This window comes from Priapulus caudatus, unplaced genomic scaffold (assembly GCF_000485595.1).
Source record: "Priapulus caudatus unplaced genomic scaffold, Priapulus_caudatus-5.0.1 Scaffold526, whole genome shotgun sequence".
Classification (NCBI taxonomy): Eukaryota; Metazoa; Priapulida; class Priapulimorpha; order Priapulimorphida; family Priapulidae; genus Priapulus; species Priapulus caudatus.
The window spans coordinates 190,745-215,096 of NW_014577587.1; the positions used below are offsets into that span (position 1 = coordinate 190,745).

Sequence of the window (24,352 nt, forward strand, 5' to 3'; positions counted from 1 at the left end):
TTTTGACTAGGTCGTCAGAAAGAATAATATAACGGTAAATGGAATATAATTAGGTTTAAGAGGTAATATCAACAATCCAGGGTAATGAATTGAATGGATAGATCACCGTCAGGTAAGGAGCCAGCGAATCATAGAGTCGTCGTGATTCCATAATGCACGTACTAAATTTATAAATCACATAATACCTTATGATAGATGAATAAATGCAGTTAAAGCGGGTCGAAGGGTGGAGTCTAAGGTCACGGACCCCTAGCCAGAACCCGGAAACCGGTTTTGGAAACTGCCCTAGAACACTTAACTAAAAACAATACCGGCCTTCTCTTCCCTCCCTGATTAGGTCAGGTTTTCCCGCGGAACATAAGCCAGGACAACATGATCATTATAAATAAAATCAACCATAACGAGCCAAATAGTAATGTATTAATTCCGAACAATAAGACAAGAGAGTTAAGCAAGAACAACAAATGAATACGGAACAAATAAATGCAGAAACAAATAAACTTAAAGAACTCGCGGCCAGAAGGAAAATTAAAAAAACACTTAATGGGGTTCGAACAACGGTACCTCACTATCACGAAGGAACCTCATACCGTTACTCCACTGTGCACCTAAACTTGAAGATTAGAGCTATATACGCAGCCCTAACCCTAACCTAACCCTACCTAACTAACCTAATCCCTAACCCAAACCACCCCTAACAATAATCCTAACCTAACCTATCCTCAATTTAAATAAAATAGAAATAGCCAAAAATAATAATAAATAAATAGTGACAAAATTACATCAGGAATTATAGAGAGACCGTTGATTAGTTATCAAGGATACGAGATTAATAGAGAAACCGAGTGCGCGGTTGTTTAGACAACTCCTTATGAGATAACTACAGAGAGCGACTAAGCCACAAGTTCCATGCTCGCTTTAAACACTAACGTGGCGAGAGGTCAACACTCCTGCGCGGTGGGGTGTAGCAGTCACTCAAGAAAAACATGTGTCTGGTTAAACTCAGCACATTAAAATAACACCTAACCTTGTTTGGATACATTATTGTATAGAATGAATGCCAAGCAAATTCCAAATTAGAGTTCAATTAAAGTTGTGGCAGTGGCTCGGGTAGGTAGCCGTATTGTGACAACAGTAGATGGGCTCCATAGGCAGGACAGAGAACTGGAAGATACAATCGAAACAGAATATTTGGTGAATATAGAATAGTCACACTGTATTCGCTTACACACCATACACTTTATTCATGACAGAATCATCTCTATATGCCGGCTCGAACCTTTTGCCAGATCCTACAAAGTGTGTCTTGACTACATTTGCGAACACAAATATAGAACGAACCGGTCGTGTGACTACCCACCTGACGGAATGTCGGCGAATACACAACAGACCTATTTTAACTTATAATGACCTTTATAGGACGTCACCAGAGCAATCTAACTTGGTGCATATGCAATTAATTGCACTCTATATGCTGAATTTCAGCGAAAAAAAAAATATGACAAAAGGCATTTTCTAGAGATCGAAATATTGTAAGGTGAAGCACGTCGCAGGGAGAGGCTTAAACTGTGTGTAAACGCCACCTTATGTCCTCGAGGCTACGGGTACGGGTGTCCATTACACGCTTTCATACTTAACGAGACAAAGACTGCGGCGGTGCGCAAGATTTCGAAATAACGCCTTGGGAAATAAATTCACGATTTGAGAGTTTAGATGAGCTAGAACCCTAACCCTAACCCTAACCATAACCCTAAACCTAACCCTAATCCTAATTCCCTAACCTTAACCCTAACGCCAAAAAGGGGCTTCAACGACCGACGGCTACCGTACCTCTAGCCACTGCGAATTGGGCAAGTCACTGGCAGCGGATTCAAGTCCGCTGCATCACACGGTACACCCACGTCTCACACTAGTAAAATATTGTATACCTTAGTAACTGAGCACTGTTCACTAAGTTATAGTATATAGAATATATTGCAAGATGAATTCGGTAAAATTAAAAACCACCGGGAAATTAGGTATTTCTATTCTAATACTAGTAATAGTATTCGGCATTTGAGGTATTTCGATAAATTCAGTATTTGGTATTTGCAGCGAGATCTGTTCGACTAAAAGCGAAAACTGACTGACATTTTAAAGGCAGGGCAAAAACATCGTGCCACCGATACCGTGTCACGTGTGCCTTGCATTTCAAATTGTGTTTCAAGTTTCAACTATATAGTCTACAGTAGAAGTCTGAAAATCTGGAATGCTCGGGGATTGGGTCGGTTTGGGACACACACAAACAACCAACAACAGCCTGCTAAATTTAAAAAGTGAGCGTTTTTGAAAAGTCCGGGTTCTCGGGTGGTCCGGATTTCCGGCATCCGGATTTTTGGACCGCTACTGTATTTAACTTGTGTCATTTTTAGTTTTCCAAATTCTGCTCGAATGGCAGAACTTTGCAATTTTCATACTCAGAGCGAAGCTGGAATGCTAATAGGGTAATATAGCACAAAAGCTAAACATAATACCTACAACACAAGTGAAAAATTATAAGATAATTGTTTTATTTGAGATATACATACTAACAGGAGTGAATGATAATATATATCTATTATTATTCACTCTTGATGCTAACATAGTTGTTCAGCAGATTTTTTAAGGTACAGAATTTTCCAATGGATGTCACGTGTTTATATTAGTCTCGCAGCCTAGTCTGGCTATATGGGTAGAGCTGTGGGTTTAAAATGTGTTTAATTATTTTGACACAGTTTGGTAATGAGTTAAATGCTAAGGTATTCCAGAAAGTAGATCACAGCAGGGTATCTGGGAAAATAAAGTGTTAATGTTAAAAAATCCAATCTGTCTATAAATCTAACATAAAAATAAAAGGCAATGACTAATCAAGGTGTCGATGAATTTGCATAGTTAGTTACTCACATATTTATAAAATTTATTGTTGTATTGCTTGATTGCAGGATATCACCAATACGCGCTTCATGGCGTAGCCTACCAACGGCTGTGTATCTGGAAGCCATTCGCAAAAGTCATTGCTTAGCACGAGGTGAACAATGTGGGATCTACTGCATTCAGACTGCTATGGCATTCTATATAAACCACCATACTTTCTGACACCGTTAAGGCATGTGTAGATGCAGTAATATGTATCCAAGAATCTTTGGTACATTTACGATCATGTTCTCGGCTTTTTCACTTAAGTAGTAGTTTGATCAATACTGCATGGTACAGAATCTGTCAAATCCATTTAATGATATGTAAACCTTTAAGGGGAATAAGTAGTAAACACTAGACCATCATTTCTAATACCAGTGAAATTTGTTAGTAAGATTACAATGCCCCGACAGTCTAGGCCCAGCAGAAAGATGAGTCACAATGCTTGAAAGCACTTGTATCAATCAGTGTCATCATGTAACAGCAATCATACAAATTTGCAGTTAAAAGCAATTGTGTGTGTGCGTGCGTGCAGGTGTGTTGCCCCTAATTCTAGTATCATCAGCAGCAAATAATGTCAGGATAGCTTCGTAACTTGCTGAATGATGTTTAGTAATAATAGTATTGAGCAATAATGTTAAATCTGATTTGAGGGTGGGCAAGTCAGATGAAGATGAGCAACGAGAAGAGCAGTGCATGGAAGTCACCAACAAGAAGCAGGAGTGACATGTCAACAGCTAGCGGGACCAGAACATTTAAGGTGAGTCACATCTTTTAGGTGTAAGGGGTAGTTGGTTGTCTCACATAGAACATGCTTAGTTTTGCAGGATAAAAGGTCTATGGTTCTAGGCTTATCATGCTAACTTTATATCAGAAGCAAAATATTAACATCTTATTATAAATATAATTAAGGTTATTATCATGCTCCCGAGTATATTGTAGGTAATGGCATGCATACGATCATTGTTGTTCATTTGCTTGAATTCATTTTTTTGTATCTACTCGTGTGATATCATGTGGGTAGTTGTGTATCGTGCCACTGTTCAAACCTCAGTTGTGTGTTCTAGGTCTCTGTCGAGGGGAACATTGCTAGCGGTAAATCTACATTCCTAGACTACTTCAACCTCAGTCCAGATGTCGAGGTTTGTATTGATTGGTTATATATGCAGTGATTTTTTTTTCGATTATAGTTATCAGTTTTTCGTCAGCACAGTTAGCCTTCATTGGCACACCTACCATTAGTTTAAACTGTAGCCAGTGTCTTTCACTAATTGACTGTCTTGCAATGTCTCTCGCATGATGTTGGATGGGAAAATATTAAAGATTGAGATGGCATTGTTGTATTATTAAGAGCTAATAATACATGTAATAATTTATTATTAGCTGTTGATATTATCTATGATACTTTGGTTATTGTACATTATAACTCAATTTGCTTTATGCTTTCTAGGTACGCACTGAACCAGTTGAGAAATGGCGGAATCTACATGGACATAACATGCTGGTAATAAATATTTGTAGTGCTGATACAGTTTTGGTAAGGGATGATTTGGGTAAAAAAATTCTAAACTTTCCATGTGTATGTTCTAGGCACCAGGGGAGTTACTAGTCCACTTTTTAATATTGGTTTGCATAATTTCAAAAGGTTTTGTGATAAATTCATCGGTGTTTAAAGTAAATCTGTACTAGATGCTAGTTTTATTATGTGTATATTTTACAAATTGGTAATGTGAAAATAGTGCATCTGAGTATACTATAATGCATGTTTTTTGGCATCTAGAAATTTACAAAGTTCTATGGGGGACTGACCCCTTAATTTTAAACTTAAGGACGGTTACAACATTCTGAAGCCCTAATCAGTTTTAATTAGTCGCGTCTTGAAGTTGAGGCTGAGATAGGTTAGGCGATGGTAAGTAATGTAGCCCTAGATTAAAGTATGCAAACCTATATGTTTCTCCTTAATAAAATAGATATATACATGTATGTGTATCTCCTAAATAGAAAAGTAGCGGTGCATGGTTAAAGCCTAGCGCAGACTTGCAATTTTTGGTTACTCGTTGCTGCAACCTGCAACCGCAAGCGATCGAACGATGTGTCACCGCGTGTGCGCACACATGCAATTTCGAAGCAATTCTATAGCAATTTAGGAGCGATTGGGAGCGACGAGTTGCTTAAAATCAAACAAGTTTGATTTCTTGCAACTCGTCGCAAGTGACCAGAATCGCTATGGGTTGCAGTTGTACGTTCCCGCAGACGTAGCGATTTCACAGCAATTTTTACAGCGATTCTAGAATCGCTGTTGAGTTGCATGAAAAAGTCACAGGTCTGCGCTAGGCTTTAGAGTGTTTTGTTATCGTCGTAGGCGCTACTATACAAGGATCCGACGCGATGGGCTTTGAGTCTTCAAACCTACGTCCAGCTAACAATGTTGCAAATGCATACCAAACCTCATGAGAGGCCGATAACCATAATGGAGAGATCCATATTCAGTGCGAGACACTGCTTTGTTGAGAATCTTTACCACAGGTATTGTGCATATGTTTATGTTTGCTTCTGTGTGCAGGCATGCGAGTGTGTGAGCACGTGTGTGTATACATAATGTTTGCATGTGATATTACGTCCATGTAAATTTCCTGCGCACGTTTGTGTGCATGCGGGCATAGGTGTGCATGTTTGCAGATGTCTATGTTAGCATAAATATAGCATAAATACCTGTAGCATGTGCATGTGAGCACCTGGATAAGTAAATGTGTTTTTTTATCCGTATTATGATAAATAAGTTTTTAAGAAGATATGAACCAGTTATTTTTCCATTGTCATCATGATGGTAGTGGCAGTATCTATTAGCATTCTGGACCCGGTTCCACAGTCGTGGATTAACTCTTATTAACTCTGAGTTAAATTCCTTAACTCTGAGTTAAAAGTTAACTCAGAGTTATATTCCAGTCCACAGTCGTGGATTAACTTTAACTCTGAGTTAAATATGCCTAACTCTGAGTTAAAATTTAACTCTGGTATGAACCTAGATTAAACTCTTAACTCAGGGTTAAAAATCAAGTTACATTCGATCTATGATTCGATTTATTTATAGATAGTCTTCGGTATAATCCTTTAGACTAGTTTCTACGAGGTTAGTTTAGCTCTAGGGTACTAGTACTAGAGCTAATTAGTTTATCTAGTACTGCCCCGTGTCCGATCCCCCGCTGCCGCTGGAACATAGGTGTTTGTTTACGTTTGGTGTACATTGGTCGGCCATTGATGGCGTACCAACGCACTTCCGATCCAGGCATCCGTACTTCTACCATGTTCGTGCGTCTATCATGCGTCTATCATGCGTCTATCATGCGTCTATCATGCGTCTATCGTGTTCATCTGTTCTAACTACGTGGAATTATGGGATACTAACGCTGAAGTAAAACATTTAAGTCTGAGTTACTTAACTCAGGATTTAATCCATGTTTATGAAACCCAAATTTAGATCGGAGTTTACTAACTCAGAGTTAGTGAGTTTAACTCAGAGTTAGTCTTAACTCAGGGTTAAAGTTAATCCACGACTGTGGAACCGGGTCCAGGTGTTTAACATTATAGAGTTATGGTTCATTTGTAGGTTTACTTGGCCTTACATGGATGCTATTTCTTTGAATGGTTCTACTTTGATGATGTATAATACAGGCAGTGTATAAAGTATATATATATATATATATCAGGAGTAGATAATAGGGAATTCCCTATTATCTACTCCTGATATATATATATAGAGAGAGTCAAACCTGTAATAGCAGCTTTTCTCTTGAAGAGACACCAGTCTATAAAGGAAACTAGGTATTTTCCTTGAGTTAAGGTTATACACAGGTTTGTTTGTGTTATATAAAAATTGAGGTTTTTGTAGTACAGACTACTCCAAATTTATCACTGATTGATACAACCGGATAAGTGCATGATGTAGCATGAATCTACTTTCGTAGGTTGGCAGCTTCAAATGATAGAGACAAGTAATTTTATTTGTTGACATCTGAGTCAAGCATTTACCAGACGCTGTAAAGCCGGTGGCTCGTCTCCATTATAATTAATATGCCTAGAAGAAATGTACTACATATCATCTAAGCTAGTTCAAAATGTAATGTGTACATGGGATACTGGTTTGTTTTCAGTGGCAAGATGCCCACCCCAGAATACATCGTCCTAGATGAGTGGTACCAATGGCTAGTCGCAAACACAGATGTGCATGTTGATCTCATTGGTGAGAAATACTATGTCATGATCAGTTCATTCATTGTAGCTCATACATACAATAAGTAATTTATGTAATGTGTAAAACATGAACATATCTATACTATACACTGCTATAGTATGTATATTATATCTATATTTATATTATACTATAGATATTTTAATGAAAAGAGAAGTTTTTAACTTCAGCATCATATGTATATATTTTTGTAATGAGCTTACTCGATGGATTGCAAATGCTCAAGTAATGATGTGACTAATAATATGATATTCCAGGAAATATGGTGTGAACTAAATCAGGTATGATTGCTAAAGTTATGTGTAAATACTAGTCATGCAAACAGCAGTACAGCCTCGTCGCACCACTCAGGTTTAACCGTGTCATATTGTTTTTAACGTTTGGAAAAACTATATACATTTTATACTGGGTGTAGCTAAATAAAAGCTTCCTACGTAAGAGCTTGTATGTCTACAAAATACATTTACTTTGGACACACTTGGAAATTTTACATCATTTTTAGCTCACCTTGACATCGTCAAGCTGAGCTATTGCCATGGGTTGTCGTCGGTCGTACGTCCGTCCGTCCGTCCGTCCGTCCGTCCGTCCGTCAACATTTCGCTACGGTCAACGATAACTCAGGAACCGTTTGACCCACATATTTGAAATTGGGTACAGTTGTTACTGCTATGCTCCCATATTAAACGTCCTATTTTGAAGCACGCTAGTCGACGTACTTTCGAGCCACGGCAATTTTTTGGCAAAAATGGGAATTGCCATTAGTCAGTTCAGGTTCAACGGATTTTATTCATTTTTGGTATGTGAATGAATAAGGGCTAGGGGTTTTAATATTTAAAAACAAAATTATGCAAATTAGGTAGGGTTTGGGAATTATATAGCATATTATATAGACACAAACAGTCTGTGGTGTCACATTCGTCTGGTTCGTTTTACAAGATTTCATTGACTATATCTTTAATGCAAAATTGGTATTTCCTCTCCACCCTGCCGATAAAACGTCTATATTAGAGTAAAGTTTTACAAAACATGTCGGAACGCAGCATAACCTATTTATTTCAAACGCCATCGCTACAAAGCGGGTATAGCGCCATCTCCAATCACAAATTGTGATTTATTTTGGTTTATAAATTATTATTGCGATATACAGATGGCAATCGTTTCTATAATGTACGTCGATGGTTGCTCAATTAAAACTGACTTCTCATTTTTGTCCTTTTTTGTGGTGAGCTACAGTGTCATTGACACTTTCATTTCCTTTTTCACCAAAAAGTGTTGCTAGTTGTAAGCTATTGGAGTACCCTGAAATGGCTCTAGATTGCATCTCAGAGCTTATAATTTTCAAAAAATTTCTGTGGGGCATGAAGACAGACCCGCATAGAAGTTACTACCCCTTCCTCCCCCCCTTTACCCCCCCCCCTTCCTCCCTTTTCAGCATTTGTCTGTCTCATGCCTGGTAACCTGTTACAGTGTATCTGAGAACACGCCCAGAGGTGTGTCTTGCAAGAATGTATGAACGAGATAGAAAAGAAGAGAATAAAGTTCCATTGGTGAGTGCACACGTGTACATTTATCGTTTTAACTCTGTGTAAACCTATATATCACCTATGGCAGTTAGGCAGTTTGCACTAAATTCTACCAACCCAATATTAGGAACGAATGACATTTGAATTCGAAAATTTGTTATTTAGTAATAATGGGTAATGCGAGAATGTATATTTCAACTCTACATACGAGTGTGAGTCATGTGTGTGCTTATGTTTGGCCCTATATACATATACACTATACATGTAGATATGGCTGTTTATACATTTTACCATTTGCTAATAGGCATATCTGAACGGCTTACATGAGCTGCACGAGAACTGGTTGGTTCGACAAGTGACTGTGAAGCCACCAGCTCCCGTCCTGGTATGTAGAGACAGTCTCGTATTACGCATCATGCTGTGCTATGATTATGTGTGCTACACAGCTAGGCACATCAGAAATTGGAAATGCAAGAAAAATTCTATACGTTTGCGGATGTGTTATTCCTGCTATGGCAGTCCCGGATAACATAAGTATGGCAATAACTGGAATTGTTGATTTAATGCCAGAGTGATGTTCATTCTAAATTGGGAGGAATCTGTTTCAATGTTATCCGGTCATATTTATAGAGGCAGTTGGTGACTGATGGTGTAGAAAAATTCCTCGAATGTTTGTTGCTAGGTGTTGGATGCCAACTCTAACATGAGCGACATGGAGCACGTGATGGAGGAGTATAGAGAAAAGATCATGGGCCGATCATGATAGCAGTAGTGTGTGCATCATATCACTTAAAGATTTCCTAGCCAGGACATCTTAAAACGATGATTGATGCAGCACTTGTGCATAAGGGATGTGCTGTGATTTTTCCACTGTTTATCAAAGCTTATCGAACAACCAAAAATGTTATCGGTACTGCACAGAAATTGTCCCAGAAGTCATTTTAGATGTCGTGTCTCTCCGCGCATCAACTACTGTATGAATGTGACACAGGGTTCCTTTTATATGATCAGATAATTGTTTTATCTATCATAGGCCTTTGCAAGGCATGTTGTTATTGTATTAGATGTGAGAGTGTGATGCCATCATGCCACTGGTAGTGCAAATGTCTAGGATGTATTTTGTCAGTGATATAATTGTCAGAATACAGTTTTGAGTCGGGGGCAAGTAGCGAGTATCTGTCATGTGTGAAGTTATGGACTGGATCACCTCTGCACGGTGCAAATTCACTGTACTCTGAACAGGATGATCTGCAAAAGCTATAGTAATCGTGCTTTTAAGTATTTATAACCATTTTAGTTCTGACAATCATGAATGTGTGGATGTGTATCGGAATGACTACAATATGCTGGATGTTGTTATGTGTAAAAAAAACCTTCGTAATTCTGTATTAATAATTTATTGCCACACTCAAGTATTACACAATTAGGGTATTATGGTTTGCACCATCTCGATAATCTTGAAACGAAAACTTTAGCAAGGAGCCCATAGAACAGAAGTTGCACACGTGTTGATGTATTGTATTGTAGCATGCAATAGAAAATATCCAGGAGTTATACTATTCTCTCAGTATAACTGTACACCTATCACATGCATTCCAGAAGCACTAATTTTGTCCCTGGTAGTCCGGTTTGGTCTCAGATGGAACTTGCAGGGGTTGTCCTATGTCACACACACTACTCTGTGGTACAGAATCGTTGTGGTTCCCACGTAGATATGAATGAAAATAGAACGGTAGTAAGGAGTGCATATCACATAAGTTGTAAACACATTGATAGTGTATTGTAGCACACATTGGAAGGTATTCAGCATTGATTCAATGTTTTCAGTGGCTCTGCTCTTCTGTATCAACCTGTGATCGCATGCATACCGGAAGCACCAATTTTGCCCCTTATATTCTGGTTTGCCCTATGTCACACTAAAGGCTTATATCATGTTGTACAGCATTGTCATATACTCAGGTTAAGGTTTAGCTCCAAGAAACGGTATTGCTAGGGTTAGAATGACAATGTATAGACAATCCGTCGCACAGCCTGGTCGGGCTAGTTAAGGTTAGGATTCTATCGTAGCATTTTCAATTATCACCATTCTCAACTGCAATTGAAATACGCGTTTGACTATAAGGTAATGTACTTATTAACTACAGAAGGTGCCAGTTACTGTAGCATTCCTCAACTTTGTATAATCGATCGGCCTATTATGCCTTTAAACTGGTAAGAGATGCTAATATAGGCACATTTTGACCATGAAAAAGTGATGGTAAATTTTCATTGTTTTTGCCACTTTGAATATTATTTTTTATTTAAAAAATAAATGGACAACTTATCATTTGCAATACACTATCTCTTGTGAAAGTATTTTTTGCATTTACTTTTGACTGTTAACATCTCTGCCTGTGTTAGAGTAGTGTGAGTTCCTGGGATACAAGCTCTTCAACGGGAGCTGCATGCGAAAGACAATTGTATTGAATTTCTGTTAACTATGTTCAAATGTTGGCAGACATTGTTTATGGAGGTGCCTCACATGATTTGACCTTTTGATTTTGGGGATCGCGACACTTCCAGAAAGAATTTTGTTGAGAAGGTCGAGTCGGTTCTCTTTATGGCGTAGTTGAAGATTGGGCCAATTATGTGATAGTAACACTGCAGTTACGCAGTTTTTATCATGAAACGACGAAAACGACTTGGGATGTCGAAGCTGGGGGTCAAAGGTCAAAGGTCAAGAGGTGTAAAAGAAGGGGGAACATTCACTCCTTAACTTAAGGTATAGGGAGGAAATGCAGAATTGCGGCACAAATCTAAACGGCATGACCTAGGCTTGTGATAGTCGGTGTATAGCATCATGGTAGGAAAAGCCATCGCTGTGCCGAAATTGGAGGTCACAGGTCAAAGGTCAATGGGGCACAGGGCAGATTTTAGACATTTTCTGAGGACATGGTCTGACGGAGTGATTGGAAAACTTTTTTGTTTCAGCGGTGACCTAGCATTTTTATGGCTTTATTGAAAGGACCATGAAATGTACTTTCTGCTGACATGCGAAGAGTAAGTGTCGTATAACCTTTTGACCCTCAAGAGGAGGGTTAAACATGGATTTGTTGACTGTTAACAAAGGACTGAACTGCTTTTGCTATTGTGGATGTGAGGCTACAGTTGCACAGTTCAATTGCAAAGGCAAAAGTTTGTTAAACAAGGTTTACGCTCCTTAAATCATATTATTTTCTAAAGCAGTGTATTAGCACCCTGTATTAGCATACTGTAATGAACCCTGAATGCTCCCGTGGGTAAGCAAAAACATGGGGGCAGCCCATTACGCATGCATGGGGGTGAACTGGTACTATTCTAATCATAATTATTGCCTGGCAACCTGCAATACAGATGTGTTAACTCACAGCTGAGCGAAATTCTCGCCTGCCTGAATATACTCCTGATTTCAGCAACTCAATGGAGTGAGGTTATCACGCACGAAGGGTGACGCCATCTTTGGTTATTGATGACACTTGCACGCGCCATCTCGCGGCAACTGCTTTTGTTATTAGAGCCCCCACCACCACCACTACGCTCGCGCTCACGCGCTCACGCGCGACGCATATCCATGATAACATGTTAATATAGCGAAGTCATTAAAGTTACACAGCTGTATCTTTATTACTGTACTACCGGTATAGCAAAGCCTAGCTATCATAGATTTTAGATCTGTATTAGTAGTATCCTAGATATATGCTCTGAGCGCGAACGCGGTGATGGGAGGGTGCTCTTCATTCGTTTGCCAGTGAGATTAGCATCAGAACACCTGCCGTCAGGTGAGCGCTGTCGCTCTGAGGCACTTGTTGAAGATTCCCTGGAAAGTCCAGGGAGTCCAGTGCTTTCTAAAGCAACACACATACTGCCTGTAGGACTCACTGTCGTTGGTGTACTACTGATGCCACGATGGAATTTGAGGTGGTGGGCAAATCCATTACTCTGAGATCAGTTCACAGTGCTTACAGAGTCGTTGGCCATTGGGGTAGCCATACGGTTGTGTGTAGACACCGTGTCCTGTTGCGTGGTGATCTTATAATTCAGCATGGCTAACATCATATGTTCGCATGTTGGTAGGCCCATGATGGTTGGTACATCCGGGTTGATGTGTCTGTACACATTCGTGTCTGATGGAGTTAGACTATGTTGTGTACCAGTATGTTTTTAACCTGACCTGCAATTTAATTTCAATGCCAATATATATGTTACCTGCCGGTTAGCCACAAGTTACCTTCTCGCTTCTCACCATGTGGAAAACAGTCATGAAACAGTCGTAGAGCCTAGTTGGGCTACCGGCCGAGGACTTTTTTGGATTACACCAACCACCTTGCATTGCGAATGCAAGTATAACTGTAAAACTATTTAGATTGCTGATCGTATTGTTGTAGCACAGATATACCAGACAGTCCAATAAACCAAGTCAGATGAACTCGAAATGATGGTAACAGCCATTATAATTAATTCTACTTGTAATTATATTTAAAAAAAGATCAATGGTATCATTGTTTCGATACTCACATATACACTAAACTAAAAGATTTTTGACACTTGAATGAGCCATCACCACTTCCATGATGTCTGCGAAGAGGTCACCGTGATACACTGAATCTTTTTGATGTCAAAATGCTCGACCTATACTCGTGTTCATTTATTTCAGTCACAGCGTTGAACCGGTTACACAATTGCAATAGTATAGATTGTGCAATAGCAATCATCATTAAACACGGCATCCTTTTCATGCAAGTGCTGCTCCACGTGGTTATAGTTTACTTGACCTTCAACTTTGCTCACCACCTCTACCTGTGTCATTGGCAAGATCAGCTGCTGCAGGTCTGTCTGTCTTGGTATTGTTAATATCATCGACTGTAGTATGGTTGCCATCATGTGCAATTGCTAACTTTACAGGTAGACTGTCACCCCAATCGCTTTTCTTTGCACATCGGTACAAATGCCTGAGAATCAAATAAAAAGTCATGCTCGTTAACATTGAACCTCACATAAATTATCAAAACAATTGGACAATGATAATGTAAGAACACCTTTCTGTGAGAGTTTGTGTTACAAGGAAGGCCGTCGCTACGCGTTCGGTTACTGGACGCCCAGCTCCCAGGCTACGCATATATTTCTTATATATTTCTTATGTGAACCCAACTATATTTTTTTCAGTAAAAAACAATATACAATTTATACCATAATATTACTTATCTTTAGGTATTTTAACAAAAAAATGTGTTTTTGTAACTTTTGAAGCAATAGTAAATCCAGTAAAATCAACGATTTGAAAGGGGGCGTGGCCTAATTGTGATTTGGATTTGGGAATCTGTGCTGAGCTGTGTAATGGATTACCGGACGCATAGCCACTGCGTACAAGGAATGGCTTGATTACTTCCATAAATATTACCATAACGGTTGTCATTAATTTCTATTGAGATATAGATTTTATAATAACCGCTTACTATACAGGCAAACCTGTATATGAAGAACAGTTAAGGAAACCCCAAAAATGGTCCTTCACAGACAGATATACATTTTATAGATGTGGTTTCAATGTATAACTGCCACTCAAGAGTCATGCTAGAAGGGCATGTCCTTTATAGGCTATTGTTTGCTCTACAAAGACGTCCGATAATACATGTTTGACTGTATAAAGCAACTTACTTGTGCTTCCCTGCGGTTATCGTAACTCTCCGCAGTTGGCCGCTTGCAGTGCACAGGTTACAGTGGACATGTCGGTGTCTGACGATAGATGGTCGGACGATACGTGGCCATGTTTCTTGGACACGCGCTCCCTTGGTAAGAACCACATAGCTAAACCTCACCATGTCTCGACCAATCTCGGCATCTCTCTGTAAAATGTAATAATTTAGTAATAAGCAGTAGAAAAAGTAACAGTAATGAATAATTTCAAGATTTTCATTTAGTATGTTAGAATAGGCCTTTTATTATTTTAGTCATAATTGCTGTTTTGCTGGATAATATCAGGAGTGAATAATAATATATATAATAATACATATTATAGATAATAATATCTATTATTATTCACTCCTGATAATATGAGGTAAAATGATTTTATAACAAGAGCCGCAGAGCGACTGGGCTCATCTGAGGTCTGTTGCTAAGGTTATAAACGTAACATTTCAGTCATGCGTAGTGACACCTTTGTTAAGCGCAGATATGCAGATACGCAGTTGCGTACACATCATTTCAGCAAACAATTTTTTTATTGCAGAGAGAGAGCGAGAGAGAGGAAGAGAGAGAGGGGGGCGAGAGAGAGAAAGAGCGGGCGAGAGGAGAGAGAGGGAGAGAGTCAGTCAGACTAAATTGTTTATAAACAAATAACACCCACGCGGCGCACTACTGTATCAGTTACGTCATCGATTGAAATGTACATTCCGATTTCGCCGCGCGGCGTCCAAACTTTCGACTAAGATGGCGGGCAGAGGTAAGGCAGACCCACGTATAACGTACAGATTTCTTCAATGTCAGGGAGGATCAACACATTTTGACTGACAGTCAACCATCGGGCTCTGCAGCGTCCACAAGCCAGCATGCTCCACCATATCCCAACATTGCACACTACTGTAACATCGACGGAGAGAGCCATGCCAAGGACAATTATAAAACTGGCAAATTGTCATTGGTAGGTTTTACGATTTATTTCTGCAATTACTTATCTCAAGATTGGTTAAACTGATGTTAAGAAAGTAATTCTTTCTGCACTTTTGAGCGCAATATACATTTGACCTATCCTGCCGGGACATTCTTCTCACTCTGTTCCGATAGATGGCATGCATACTGACTAGACATGATGGGCGTCGAAACCAGGGCGCAGCCCGATGATTGGCACGCAGTGCCACGCTTAAACAGGCATCGCCCTCCGCACCTCTCATCACACAAGTACATCTAACGTTTTCGATGTGCGAATCGCTGATCTAACGTTCTGCCGCATCAATCTACTCGCGAACTGTCTTAATCGATAGCTAGTGGCTTCTTAACAAAAATCACCTGCTATTTAGCACGCTGCGCCCTTGAATTTCCTCGTAAATCTGCATTTTAGTGAGACCGTAAGCCCCGCCCATTATTCCTTATACGGCGTGCACGGCAGCTAGCTTCGCTCTGAGCCGAGGGCTTATCCGTTATCTGCCGATTTTCCAGACACATCGTCGCCAGCGCAGTTCGAACGTGTGGCCGTAGATTGTGTAGAACGTGTACTGTAGATTGGCCGGCGTGCTTTGTGTATACGTGATTATGTACGTGACCAGAGTTGTGTATGCATTCCGATAGGGGTCGCTCGCTCTCGGCTCGCGGTCGTGTAGAGTTAACAAGTGCCGCAGAGCGACAGGGCTCATCTGGTGTTCTGCTGATAAATTAATTTGTGCATAGCAAGACGTCCTATACATACGTTTATTTCTAACCCAAAAAAACAACACTTCAAACTAGTGTAATAAAGTTCCGATAGATGGTAGGTCTATTTATAGTTGGCCTTAAAGGGACAGTAGCCTCTAGGATTTTACTGCATACAACTGTACTTACTGTATAACAAATCGTCTATAGAGTACCGAAGTGTGACGTCACGTTGGCAAGACAACGTACGGGCTGGTTCTACACAAGCCACTGGCTCCATAACATTTACTGCGTGAAAATGTTGTGCGTACGTAAAACACGAGTGTGTGCGCTGCAGACAGCGGTAAAGCATCGGTAGCAAGTCGATCTTACAATATTTAATGAATTTAAAAAAAAAATTTGTTGTTAATTTTTTTTTTTTTTTTTCGTTGCTTTCCACTTCTATCCTTCGGAAATCTATAAAAACTGCAATAATGACTCTCAGAATGCTGGTTACAATCGGGTACAAAACACGACACGCAGTTAATGTTACAGAGGCATATGATTGTGTAGAACCAGTGGGCTCGTTGTCATGCCACCGTGACGTCATCACTTCGGTACTCTATACCCACATGTATTTGTCACCAGATACTTAATTAATTATTTACACATCAACGCTACGAAATTTGAACGGCGCCATGACACCCGCGACCGTGCTGCCACCCTGAAAAAGTTGCGTATTTGCATTTTTATTTTGCAGGTAAATGACCGAGGGCTAATCACAAAAGTGCAATTATATTTATACCTAAATGCTATATAACCGAACGATATTCATTTTAGGGCAAATTTATCCATATTATAACTGAAACTATATGTCGTTTATAAGATATTACAATCCTTTTGCTTTTAAATGAATAAATAAGAAATACCCTCGGTCTGTAGCCCTTGGCTGGAAAGTGGGTTTGCGCAACTTCTCAGATCGTGCGCCTTTGAGTGGCCGCCACCGTCGTTGTAATCAAACTGTAGTCGTTAGTTTAAACATTAAAAAAAATATTTCTAATGGTGTTTGAACCATCGAAACTTTTATGTAGTGCAATTATAACCTAAATTAGCTGAAAATAACCCTAGAACCTAGAGGCTACTGTTCCTTTAATCAAAAACAGAAGTTTGCATAAGTGCTATTGACATTGTATTCCCAACGTACAGAATCTCATATAGAGAATGAAGTTCATATATGATTTAAGGCGCGTAAACGTTGTTCAAGTAAGTTTTGCATGCCCAATTTGGTTCAAGGATAGAGATGATGTCCAGTACGGTGATTGGATAGGATGATGTTAGTTGATAAGATAGGACTGGACATCTTCTCTATCCCTGAGCCCAGAATTTCACTGTGAAATTTAAGTCTTCCACGATCACACAAGTACCATCAAACACAGTTCAGTCCTTTGTTAACAGTCAACAAATCCATGTTTAACCCTCCTCTTGAGGATCAAAAGTTTATCAGACACTCTTCGCACGTCAGTGGAAAGCACATTTCATGGTCCTTTCAATAAAGTGATAAAAATGGTAGGTCAGCGCTGAAACAAAAAAAGTTTTTTACTCTGTCCATTAGGCCATGTCCTCAGAAAATGTCTGATATCTGACCTTCCCCCACTGCCCTTGACCTGCTGACCTCCAATTTCGCACTGGTGATGGGTTTCCTGCCTATTACACTATACACTGAATATTAAGAGCATAGGTCGAGCCGTTCAGATTTGTGCCGCAATTCTTTATTTCCTCCTATACCTTAAGTTAAGGGGAAATATCCCCCTCCGTTGACACATCTTGACCTTTGACCCTTGACCCCCAAATTGGTCATATCCCCGAGTCCTTTTCACGACCCCCCCCCCCCGGACGTCCCGATTATCGTGACCGTATGTCAAGCTGTTAAGATTTGTGCCCAACTGTTGATGGACACATGGATCACGGACGGACGCTCATGCAATTCTACAAGCTGCATCTGACATCGTCAGATGAGCTAAAAACTATTGGAAAGTTAGCTGATCTAACTAATGATATACATTATATAAACTGGTAGGTCTCAGAGTTATACCTAAATAACATTCACCATATTATAGTTATTACCATAACCTGTGGGCTTCATACTATAATAACATTTATTTAAAACTCACCTTGAATCACTGAATAACTTGCCTAACACACCAACTGAATTATAAGCTAATAGTAATAGCATAATTAAACCATTAGAATTCCAAACCTTGAATAACGATAAAGGCTGATATGGAACCTCAAAGTTGCATGGTGTATTTGTTCCATCAATGCTTCTAGGACATGTGACATCATGAGGACACTATGGGACAGAGAAACAAGGCAAGTAAACTCATAACCACTGTTCACAGAATCCACAGCACCATATAATCAAACCTGTATACAAGGATCATTCAATGATCATTACCCAGTACGTCGGTCTATCATCACACAATATTACATATATATGCATTGATGAAATACCTCTGGACGTGCTGCTGCTACATTTGTTAAGAGGACAAAGGTAGGATTAACAATTCCTTGGTAAGGTTAACCAGGACAAAGACTATATAACAATGCATACTGCAGGTATAAGTACAGTTACACATTTGCTGCTGCACAAGATGGCCCATAGCAATCAACTCAAAGCTGTGTACAAGGATCATTCAAGAGAAACTCCAGAAGTGTCGATTATAAACAGGTCCCCATTTTATATATGCCTCCATTTTATATATCCCCCAATATGCTAACACAGGTTTGACTGTATAGGTAAAAACGAAGTGGACACTACAAATGTGACCCGAAAAACAAGTGTGACCTTTAAACGATTTGATATTTGATATTCAATTCTAACCTGAACCAGCCATTTCAGTGCATGCCCATTTAGCCTATATAGTACAGAATCTGATGTACCACATAATGTATAGATTAAGATAAACACTTTCTTATATTTTCTAACATCTTATCACGAATAGGTGCAAATCTTAAGGATCTAAAACACAAAAAATATTTACCGGGGAAAACACGTGTCCAATCTGAGAGGCATTTGAAGGATGATATGTCTCAGAATTTGATATAATAGGCTGCTCATTATTTAGCTGGCTGATGTCATCTGTTCTGGAGAGATGTGAATGCTGCAAAGACAATTAGTCCTTTGTAAAGTATACTCCTGCCAATAATACAACATGAGCATTACTCTATCTTCATTGCAGTGAAGTCATTGCGGAGTGATGAAATAAACAAGTAGAATATTTAATATTGTTTTACTTATATACACAGTTAGGTTGTTATTAGAATACATACAAAAGTATGTGGCACTCCCCTGAAAAAAGTGATAATAAGGACTTGTTGAAGATCCGTTATGATATGATTTACCATTGAAATTGTGCTAGTAGGAAATGTGGATTAGAAACCCCGGGAGGAAGAGGGTAGGGCACTATTGCCAGCTATATATTTCATAGAATATGGCCTAATTGAACAAGTGCCGCAGAGCGACAGCGCTCAACTGACGTGTACTGTAGCCAGGTATTTTTCTGATAAACTCACTGGCAACCGAATCAAGTGCGCCCTCCTGCCACCGCGTTCGCGCTCAGAGCATAATTTATATCTAGGATACTACTAATACAGATCTAAAATCTATGATAGGCTTTGCTATACCTACTGGTAGTACAGTAATAAAGATACAGCTGTGTAACTTTAATGACTTTGCTATATTAACATGTTATCATGGATATGCATCAAGCACGAGCGTAGTGGTGGTGGTGAAGAAGGGTGAGGGGAGAGAGGGGGGGGGGCAGGTGGAGGAAGCTCTAATAGCAAAAGCAGTTCAGTTCTTTGTTAACAGTCAAAAAATCCATGTTTAACCCTCCTCTTGAGGGTCAAAAGCTTATCCAACACTTACTCTTCGCATGTCAGCAGAAAGAACTCCCTACCGTACCCTGACTGTCCCTGTTCCGCCCACTACTGATGTCGCAAAATTTGAAATATACATACAGACCTGTACAGGGGTCAAAATTAGTGGTATACCGATATCCGCAGGATAGTAGATTCTTGTGTTGGATACTAGATTTCAATGCTTGGTATCTCGCCGGGATAGTAAAATAAAATCGTCAAAATCGGGATAGTGGTTGTTGAGTTATCAACTTTATACAGCAGCGCATCTGAGCGAGAGTGCGCGATCTGAGCCGGCTCAGGCACCCTTACTATGCCACACTACTCACTAGCATTATACAGCATGCATAGCATATTTACAAGCGCAAGCGTAAGCGTCGCCGATGTTGATCATAAATGTGATGTGTATACATTGTATCAAGCAAACCAGACAATGCGTCTAGACAATATGTCTGCAGTGTACTGTGAAGGCGTATATAAAAATGAACGCAAGCGATGAGAATTTTGAAGGTTGAAATTACTATCCAAAAAATGGGATACCAGATCAATACCTGGTATCCCGAATGGATACCATAATAAAAATAAAATTTCGACCCCTGCTGTATGATATCTTTATAAAGTTAGATTGGAGTATGAAACTGTGAAACCAAGAAGAAATTTCAACCTATATACACTGATGCGCGCAATCCTTTTGCAAATATCGCGATGATCGGAAATGCGTATTCCTTTCGCAATGTTTACGACATTTTCGCGCGAGATTTTTGAAAGATGGCTCCAAGTGTTTACACTGTTGTGGTGGAACGGCAAAATTTGTATGATTATCTTAATGGGTTGGAAACGTATAGACTCGCTGACACTGAGGTCCGGAGGTGAAACGTAACAGGGTAAAGGTTACGAATATTTTGCGGAAAGGGGAGGAAGGACACAAGGATCGGAAGGAACGGGATCATAAAGCGGCGCGTTTCCTGCCGACAAGCGGTACCTATGTATTACAACATCGGCTGAAAGTCAAGGTACGGTCTAGCTCTAGTACTATAGCCCGCTTACATTGACTGCCGCTGGCCAGCGGCAGTCAATGTAACTTGTAAGCGGGCTATAGTACTAGAGCTAGGTACGGTCGGGCATATTAGATAGTTACCAAGGTATGATCCGGTATACCGGACCGTACCCGGGGTACGTTCCGGCAGTACCGTGGGGGACATAGAGTATCAGCACTAGTAGTAGTAGTAGTAGGTAATAGTACTAGTATCTCCAAGAAACGGTATTGTTAGGGTTACAATACCGTATAGACAATCCGTCGCACAGCCTGGTCGGGCTATAGTAATAGTAGTACTACTAGTAGTACTACTATTAGTAGTACTACTAATAGTAGTACTAGTAGTAGTACTAGTAGGCCCCTAACTTAGCCTAAGTAAGGGCTAACTGTTCAATTAATAATGAATTATTGAATGAACGAGTTGCTCCACATTTGCAATAATTTATAAGATAATCTAATGTTAGTAATGAAACCTTTTTAATTAAATGACACATACTCTATCGATGCCTTTAAAAAATATTTTGTTTTTACGTTGTAGTTTACGTAATCGGCAATAATGCATTGAATTGACACAAAAAAGATAAACTTTCGTGGGGGCAGACATTTTTCCTGGTAGATGGTCATCGAACTTTTAATTATAGAGGGCGAGGCAGTTTTTTATGGTTTATGGTTTTGTATGAGTTTGTGCTGTTGTTCTTCGGCAATATATCATGAAAATCGTTACGTGCACTGCACCGATTAACATTGCTGTAGTCAAATACTGTATGTATACACGTACAATTATTTAACAGTTGATATTACGAATTGTCACTTGTATGAGCCTACTGAGTACTGTAACTATATCATAATAACGTTTAATAATTGGCTGTTGCTTCCTGCAACGGCGGTACGTCGCCGATTTTTTTCTCCTAAAGTTACGGTAGTGATGCCAGCGCCATCTATCGGCGAATAATAACTACCGTTGCTTTTGGTACGATATTAATATATACGATTTTATACAGATATATACGATAACCCTAACCTAACCTACCCTAACCCTAACCCTAACCCTAACCCTAACCACCCTAACTAGGTAACTCTATTAAATTAATAAAATTTAATTTTTAATTGTTGTAAAATTAATTGTTGTTATTAAAATGTTGTAAATAAATAATGTAAATATTTGCGTTAATTGGAAAAAAAATGTTAAACAGATAAAGATAGAAAAATACAGAAACAGGAAAATAATTAGAAAACGGATGGGATTCGATCGCCGCGACATTCATACTTGGCGCAACGCGCTCTACACGTTGCGCTGCTTGCCCCATATTGAAATAGACTATGTTGATGTGCTATGTATATTGGCGAGAAAACACACTCCAACACCCAATCGACCCCGCGCCTCCACTACACCGTTCAGATATCCAACACCAACACAACCGAGATGACTATCTCATAACACCAACCATCAATCCGGCCCAGAGCGCCCCTACCCACCCCACCCACCCCCCGTTGCACACGACACTCCCTCCCACTTTAAATACCCTCCCCACGCCAACACGTGCACACGCAGCGTACCCACCCCCACACGCCTACTCCTTCACTGCTCACATCGAGCGCCATCCCACACCGGTACGCCCAGTCCACCCCAAATTGCTTTCATAACCTTAACTGAGACACCCACAGATCCCGAGGCCGGTCGGCCGAGCCAGATTGGAAATTCCAACACCCTTGCGCGAAACTCAAACCTTCACCCAATGAACTTTCCCGACCACGCACTTTAGCATCGACCACACCCCCACAACCCCTAACCCTAACCCTAAACCATAACCCTAACCATAATAAACCCAACCTAACCTCTAACCTAATACCTAACCTAACCCTCAACCCCACCTAACCGCCACAACAAAGGGGCTTGAACGACCGACGGCTGGCGTACCTCCAGCCACTGCGTTAATATTATTAAGAATATTATGAGCAAGCCTTCGCACCCCAACGGCGCAAGCGCATGCGCATATAAATCATTAAATGATATATTACTATTACTATTAGTATTAGTATTATTACCATAAGTACAGTTGTATGCAGTAAAAATCCTAGAGGCTACTACTGTCCCTTTAATGTTGCTCTACTCACTCGCAGCTAGGGCCTGCATACCTCCCAACTCTCATTGGTTGATACAAATATAGTTAATTTTTAAAATTAAATTCTAAGTAGTGTTACTGTTAGGGTTAGGATTAGGGTTAGGGTTAGGATTAGGGTTAGGGTTAGGGTCACAATGCACCATAAAAGGAATTATTAAAACAGGAGTTTCAGGCACGTGATTTGTATCAACCAATGAGAGTTGGGAGGTATGCAGGCCCTAGCTGCGAGTGCTCTACTCTCTTTCATCTATTACTAATACTAATAGTAATAGTATTAGCCTAATTAGGTATTATTGCCGACAATTTCCTGTAAATGCCGTCTAAATGCTCATCTGCAACACACGCTGGCTGCGGCGCCACACAGTGACACGTACACTATCTGCCGCCCACAGGCCACTGTCACATAAATATAGTTATTTTTATGTTTATTTTTATTTATTTATATTTTTATGTTTATGTGTCAGTGTGCAGCAGCTAGCGTGTGGTAGCCAGCGTGTGTTGCAGATGAGCATTTGGATGGCATTTACAGGAAATTGATGGCAATAATAGGTGAAAGAGAGTAGCTAGAGAAACATTAAGACTTTGGTAGTGAATAGATGGCTGTGGCTACGCGACCGGTTCCGGACGAGGAGCCACTGGGCTACACGTCCGGACATCCATCTCATACAGTGATCTTGCGACACGCACACACATGATTGCGCAATGGGACGCTCTGCTGATTGCCGAGTGTGTGTGTGTGTGTGTGTGTGTGTGAGAGAGAGAGAGAGAGAGAGAGAGAGAGAGAGAGGGAATGTGTATGTGTGTGTATGCGTGTGAGATAGAGAGAGAGAGAAAGAGCCTGGAAATGTGTAAGTGTGTGTGTGTGTGTGTGTGTATGCGTGAGTGTGAGAGAGAGAGAGAGAGAGAAAGCTAGAGGTGTGTGTGTGTGTACGCGCGCGTGTGTGTGTGAAAGAGAGAGAGAGCGAGAGAGGACGGATGAAAGGATAGACGGCAGCAGTGCATATATTGTATTTTTTCGGCAATCAGCAGAGCGTCCCGTTGCGCAATCATGCGTGTACGCGAGTCGCGCGATCACTGTGTGAGTGGATGTGCGGATGCGTAGCCTGGAGGCTAGGCGACCCACAGGCACTTGGAACGTCTCAATTTAAAAAAAAAAATGTAAATAAACACGAAATGTATTTACTACCAAAGTTTTAATGTTTCTCTACTCTTTCGCCTATTATTGCCGATA

The 24,352-nt window shown here is 40.0% G+C and overlaps 2 protein-coding genes across 3 annotated transcripts in view; one reads left to right on the forward strand and one right to left on the reverse strand.

Moving 5' to 3' along the window:
* The first annotated feature begins 2,964 nt into the window (after positions 1–2,964).
* Positions 2,965–11,043, forward strand: LOC106811308 (thymidine kinase 2, mitochondrial-like). Of its 2 annotated transcripts, none has more exons than XM_014814881.1 (9): positions 2,965–3,046; positions 3,588–3,694; positions 4,002–4,076; positions 4,385–4,438; positions 5,297–5,460; positions 7,086–7,174; positions 8,651–8,730; positions 9,011–9,091; positions 9,389–11,043. In XM_014814881.1, exons 2-9 carry the CDS (start codon positions 3,602–3,604, stop codon positions 9,467–9,469), a joined length of 717 nt encoding a protein of 238 aa, XP_014670367.1. In that variant the 5' UTR covers positions 2,965–3,046; positions 3,588–3,601; the 3' UTR covers positions 9,470–11,043. The 2 variants fall into 2 exon arrangements, with proteins under 2 accessions (XP_014670367.1, XP_014670368.1); XM_014814882.1 differs by having other exon boundaries at positions 3,602–3,694.
* A 2,114-nt stretch (positions 11,044–13,157) lies between these two features.
* LOC106811303 (methyltransferase-like protein 17, mitochondrial) overlaps positions 13,158–24,352 on the reverse strand; it is a gene marked incomplete in the record, with an annotated part of 35,704 nt that continues 24,509 nt past the window's right edge. The window contains 4 exon segments of the mRNA XM_014814877.1: positions 13,158–13,673; positions 14,380–14,567; positions 18,302–18,394; positions 19,086–19,205. Coding sequence (XP_014670363.1) covers positions 13,499–13,673; positions 14,380–14,567; positions 18,302–18,394; positions 19,086–19,205 — 576 coding nt within the window.